The sequence below is a fragment of the Nicotiana tabacum genome, chromosome 21 (genome assembly GCF_000715075.1).
Source record: "Nicotiana tabacum cultivar K326 chromosome 21, ASM71507v2, whole genome shotgun sequence".
Classification (NCBI taxonomy): Eukaryota; Viridiplantae; Streptophyta; class Magnoliopsida; order Solanales; family Solanaceae; genus Nicotiana; species Nicotiana tabacum.
Window position 1 is genome coordinate 13,684,559 of NC_134100.1, and position 6,475 is coordinate 13,691,033.

At 32.3% G+C, this 6,475-nt stretch overlaps 1 protein-coding gene across 2 annotated transcripts; it reads left to right on the forward strand.

Annotated features, from left to right (window-relative positions):
- Positions 1-238: 238 nt before the first annotated feature.
- On the forward strand, positions 239-2,934 carry LOC107800593 (uncharacterized). 2 transcript variants are annotated; one of them, XM_016623783.2, is made up of 2 exons: positions 239-409; positions 1,951-2,934. In XM_016623783.2, exons 1-2 carry the CDS (start codon positions 393-395, stop codon positions 2,729-2,731), a joined length of 798 nt encoding a protein of 265 aa, XP_016479269.1. In that variant the 5' UTR covers positions 239-392; the 3' UTR covers positions 2,732-2,934. The 2 variants fall into 2 exon arrangements, with proteins under 2 accessions (XP_016479269.1, XP_016479270.1); XM_016623784.2 differs by having other exon boundaries at positions 245-409; positions 1,863-2,934.
- The last annotated feature ends 3,541 nt before the right edge of the window (positions 2,935-6,475 follow it).

Genomic DNA, 6,475 nt, shown 5'->3' on the forward strand with positions numbered 1-6,475 from the left:
ATCGACCCAATTACACTAGCCCATAGTATTATTTGGACTAATATGTATTTAATACATGATGAAATCTGAATTACTTGTGGATTTAAATTTAATAAAACTTTTATTTGTCTACAGCTTGTTTAATCTACATTTCGCTCAAGACGATAGCGTTTCATCTAACAGAAGTGTTTCACTACGTCGTTTTAATTAAGTCGTATAATAGGCTCTCGTGTAAATGTAATATATCTACGCTTAGGACCTTAGCTAGGGTTTCTCCTATTCTTTTCTCTGCGTTGTTCCTTCGAAGGTGGCACTCTAGGGTTCATTAAAGAAGCTTCAAATCGACTCAATAAGTTGAAATTTCGTATTCTCATCTAATCAGCTTCAGATTTTTCAACCAAATTCTCAGAGCTATGTACGGATCAAGAGGGTAAGCTTACCTAATTCCCTTTTGTTCATAAATTAAATGCTTTGCTGATGGTATGAATTGGGATTTTTGTTTTGTTTAGGCGATTTCCCCCTTCCTGTATTTTGAATTGATGCACGTTTCTTAATTGTTCGACTACTGCATGAGTTTGCGACTGATCGTGTAACTTATTTTAGAAGACAAATTATTGTTATAGGATGAAATGGCTCAATTGAAGGGGAGCCTTGGCGTAACTAGTAAAGTTACCTCCATGTGACCTCCGGGTTCGAGCTGTAGAAACAACGTACAATAAACCCTTGTGGTTCGGCCCTTCCTTGGACCCCGTGCATAGCGGAAGCTTTGTGCATCGGGCTGCCCCTTTTTTATGGCTCAAATAGAGTAGAATGGATATATAAGATTCATACCAAATATGAGAGGCAGATGTAGCCCTAAAATTACGGGTTTATCTGAACCTAGTAACTTTCCCTCAGACTCTGTATGTGTTACAAAATTTATTAAAGAAGTAAAAATAATTGAACCCAGTAAATCAAATAGGTTGCGATAGAATTCAGAACTCGAACACTTTATGTTGAAATCCTGGATCCTCATCTGCAATACCATCAACTCTAACTAGTTTGGAATGAGGCTTAATTGTTTGTCTGGATTTAAGCCTTAAACACTAATTGAGGCTTCCCTATTGGGTGGAATGGGTAGCTTGAGAAATCTTTGATCTTTTCTTTCTTTTCCCTTTTCAAAGAATGGGGTGAGGTGACTCCATATTTGTGTCTCTCTATTGCTTATTCCGTGTTAGACATCTGAACTTTAGGGTGTTGTTGATAGAATAATAACAATTTGTTAAAATAAGATTTTCTTTGCTCTTCTTAACAGAAGAATCATAAAAATAAAATGTTTGACCTTTTCAGTTCTTAAAGTTATCAGACTTGTAGGGGCTGTGGAGAAGTTACAAAAATTTGCAAATTAAGGTTCTCTTTACTTTTTATCAACATAAGAACCTCATAAATGAAATCTTTGACCTTATAAGTTCACATAGTTATCACATTTTTAGGGGCTTGTACTACCAATGTAAATCTCCTGATTTCTAGAGTTTAAGTTACATAGTTAGACTCCCTCTGTCTTAGGATTTCAGGTGATTTTTTCCCCGAGATGATTTTCCCCCTTTGATGGAAAGCTGGAAGATTTTTTTAGTTCAGAATGGTCTATTGATGTTGTCAACTGGTTATGTGCATTATGTGGATGAATTTGCTTGTCGCCTGAGATTTTGATCTAGAAAATGACAGAAGATAATTCCTTTTCATGGAGAAGTTTTTTATTTTATTTAAAAGTTTATATGTTGGGCATAATCCTGAAATAATCTCTCTTATTTACTGTGTTCATTTGTAATTTGTTATTATGTTTTTTGGGATGCATGTGAAATGTTGTGATTTTCTTTTGAGAATAAGGTGGTATTGGAAACTAGGTTGTAGGAAACATATGGGTTGGGCTTGGTTTTATTAACAAGGTTGAGTGGGGGATTTTTCCTTTTTTTTGGGTATGAATAATTGAAGGGCAATGTTGGGGAGCGGGGGGGTTTCGGACGGGTACGAGATCGGCTCAAAGAGACCAAGAATGATGGAATCAAATCCCTACTTCGCAGTGAGCAGCGGTTCAAGTGGTTATCACCAGTCTTATGGCTATGGAAGCAGATTTCAGCCCTCCGGATTTCCTGTTGTTCGTTTGAGGGGTCTTCCGTTCAACTGCAGTGAAATCGACGTTTACAAGTTCTTTGCTGGCCTGGATATTGTGGATATTTTCCTGGTCAACAAGGATGGACGGTTCACTGGGGATGCTTTTGTTGTCTTTGCTGGTCACATGCAAGTTGATTATGCTCTTCAAAGGGACAGGCAGAACATGGGGAGGAGATATGTGGAAGTTTTCAGCTGCAAGAAGGAAGAGTATTACGAAGCTATAGCTGCTGATGTGAAGGAAGGAGGTTATGATTATGAATATCGTGCTTCCCCTCCTCCATCTCGTCCAAAGAGATCTATGAACAAAGATCAAATGGAGTACACTGAGATACTGAAATTGCGAGGTCTCCCATACAGTGTTAGAAGAACAGATATTGCCAGGTTTTTCGGAGAGGAATTCAATGTTTCAGCTGACAAGGTACACATTGCATATCGCCCCGATGGAAAAGCTACTGGAGAGGCTTATGTGGAATTTACCTCTGCTGAAGAGGCCAAGAAAGCTATGTGCAAGGACAATATGAAGATTGGATCTAGGTACATTGAGCTATTTCCTTCACATCCAGATGAAGCTAGACGAGCGGAGTCTAGGTCACGACAGTGATGCTAATTATTTCTGGCGGTGTGGAGTATTTTTAAGCATCATATATTTCGTTCACCTCTTTCTCTTGGGGATAGTGTTGCACTTGTTAAAGATTGTCTTCTTTTGCACCCGCTGAAGTATGTTTTCCTAGACAAACTTATATCAAACAGCTATGTAAGTTGTGCTTCTCACTCTCGGATATCTTAGTTTTGGGTTTTGCTTAATTTGCTTTGATCTCCGTCCATTAATTTTCTATTTTTGAATTTTCTTTTGGTTTTTACGAGGATGGGATGGACTAATTTTGACTATTGTTATTATGGAAAAGGGTTCAAAATGCCCTTAAACTATTGAAAAAGGTTTTAAAATGCCCTTCATCCACCTATTGGGCTAAAAATATCCCTCCATCCACTTTTTTGGTTCACTTATACCCTTTGATCGTTAGGTCAATGCTAAATTAAAAATAATTATTAAGTATTCTTCAGTTTTTACAAAAAAAATATTTTTTTCAGTTTTTTAAAAGTATTTTTTTTTGTAAAAATTAAAAAAATAAATATAAAAACAGAAAAAAAAATATTTTTAATAAAATATTTTCGTTTTTAAAAACTAAAAAAATATTTTCAACAAAATATTTTCGTTTTTTGAAAAATATTTTTTTTCATTTTTTTAAAACATTTCGTTTATTTTCGTTTCTCATTTTTTTAAAAGAAAAAATATTTTCGTTTTTTTTTAAAAACTAATAAAAATGAAAAAAAAAAATTTGTTGAGAATATTTTTTTCAGTTTTTAAAAAACAAAAATATTTTTTTTCTGTTTTTACAATTTTTTCAGTTTTTAGAAAAAAAATGCTTTAAAACTGAAAAAATGAGAACAAAATATTTTTTTTGTAAAAACTAATTAAAAGAAGAAGAAGAAGAAGAAGACGACGACTTTACTAAATTAGTGGATTACTAGTTGCATTAGTTTAAAAAAACAAAAATATTTTATGAAATATTTTTTTTTAAGTTTTACAAAAAGAATAATAGTTATTTTTAATTCAGCATTGACCTAACGGTCAAAGGGCATAAGTGAACCAAAAATGTGGATGGAGGGGTATTTTTAGTCCAATAGGTAGATGAAAGGTATTTTCAAACCTTTTCCAATAGTTTAGGGGCATTTTGAACCTTTTTCCGTTGTTATTATTGTATGGTTTTTTTGGGGGTGGTTATGTTCCAACAAAGTGCTATAATTTTTTTTTTGCCTTGGGCGACCGTCTCTGTGCACGGATCAGATTTAGCACATTTCGGATTCGGATTTTAGAAAATGCAATCCGAATCTGATTCAGCAATCCGAATCTGATCTGAATTATATTGGATCGAATTTCGGATCGTATTATTATGCCTTAAAGTTGCAAACTAATATGTATATTTTCTTTGTAAAAGAGATAATACATTAAGAAAAATTCATGTTTATGCAATTATGAGAGTACTATGGTGCTAATATAGCTAAATCTAGCAATTGTAAAGGTAATAACTTGAAGGAAGATGTAAAGAAAGTACTGACTATGCGAAATTAAAATATAGTATTTATACATTGCCTAATAATTTCGGATTTCGGATTTGATCGGATTAAAATATACCAATTCGATCCGAAATTTTAATAAACACAATCCGAAATTCGATCCAATTCGAAATTGAATGGATCGGTTCGGATTTCGGATATCCGATCCGAATGAACAGCCCTAGCAAGTGGCCCTTTTTTATTTCTTACCATATATTAGCTACAAAAAGGAACATAATGAGTTAAGCACATCGACAGTTCACTATTCAAACTTCTACAAAGAATAATATTTTTTTACAGAGAAACCACAATCTTTTCGGAAAATGTCAAGCTTCCCTTCACATTACCATTTCTTGACAACTTTGCCAAACACATGCACATGAGGTCTACTTTTTCTACTTAGTGGAATATGGTTCAAGAATGGAGTAACAAGTAGTAGAAGTAATAATTTATTCTCTTGGACATCTAGTTCAACGTATGGGGAAAAGGCATCGCTTTTGACAAATTTGTGTCCTTAGAATCTTGCTAGGCAATTGCCTTTTATCCACAACCACAAGAGTCTACAATGCTAATATTATGTGTTTTCTCTCTAGCTTTAAGAGAAAAACAACATTCTTGTTTGTCACCAATATCAAGTTTTGGTCACATATTTCAATATATTACCACAACAGAGAAAGGTTTTGGTTCGAGTTCTCACCGCCCATGCAATATCTAAAAGAATTTCTATATATGGTTGATGAAGAAAAAAAAAATTAAATTCGCATGTGAGGGCACGCATTGAAGAAGTAAATGAAAGTGAGTTCTCCCTAAAAATATAAATAAAAAAGATAAATAATAAGCTTGTTGCGGTGGTGAGTTAAGTTCAAATTTCTATTTTTTTCTGTTCAAAAAAGATAAATAAAGTAATTTTTTATTTTTTTATTTTGCAAAAGGTTTTTTAATATTAGAATTTGTACTCAAACCCTTAGAATGAAAAAGATGTTGGTACAGAATTATTTCCTTTAATGAATCTTACACGGGGCCAACTGAAATTAGTCGGAACTTTAAAGTGCTGGACGAGTTATGTAACCACCGATAAATAAATAAATAAATAAATAAATAAATAAAAGTGACTAATTGTATATAGATAGTGACGGGAAAATGGAAAATTGAGTAATTTGACATTATGATCTTATCTTCCTTTTGGAGTTTTAATAAATTACTAGGCAATGATAAATGTTGTCACTTGTCAACCTGTCATATAGTCGTAGTTAATTGACTAGTCATTCTCTTTTTTGTCCCAATGGAAGAGACTGAATGACGCCGAAAATATATGTTAAACAAACTCCAGACCCCATAATTTTATTGATTTTATTTATTTATTTATTTATTTATCAAAAAACATGTATATGAATGAATGAATTAAGTTAATGAAAAGAAGTGGTCCTTTCTTAGTATAACTCAAAAAGGTTTAAGAGAAAGATATTCCTATATCGCCGAAACAGTCATCATACAACTTCTAAAATCAAACTCTAAAACAAAGGCAATTTAAGGTTTAAGTTCAATCTTTAATGTTTTAGCATCAAATATATTATATTTTAAAATAATAGGTTTAAATTTCATTTTTATTAATATTTTAGTGGTTTTCTTACGTATATATTTATGCTTTATATCCAAAATATTGCATTCGGATAAACCAACCGGCAAAAGATTAGCCATATATACATCTCACAAAAATAACAAATTTTTAATTAGACTAACAAACTCGAAATGACTGAAGTTCCCTCCCAAAGTATCCTCCATTAGGGAAACAGTTATTAGCATCATTCAAATGTAAGTTCATTTAATTTGTGGGCACGTCGATTAATTTTACGGGTACCTATTACCTCTTATATACTGAAAAATTCTGTTCACTAAAATTTAAAATATGAAGAAGAAGAAGAAATCACCTAGTATCTTTATTACCGTTGAAAATTTAAATGTGACTTTGCATACTCCCTCTTAAGAAATAATAAATAAAGTCTATAATTTGCTATGATACCCATATTAATTTATGTATATTTTTAATGAATTTAAAAAAATAATTTTAAATGAATATTTAATACCATGAATATAACAAGGAAAAAATTATTTTTTCTTGATATACAAAAAGTGACAAGTAAAAGTAAAAATCTATTTTTATAATACTGGACAAGTAGAAGTAAATGAACGGAGTAATAATCACAGGTGAAGTTAGTGGTCAGAGAAACCG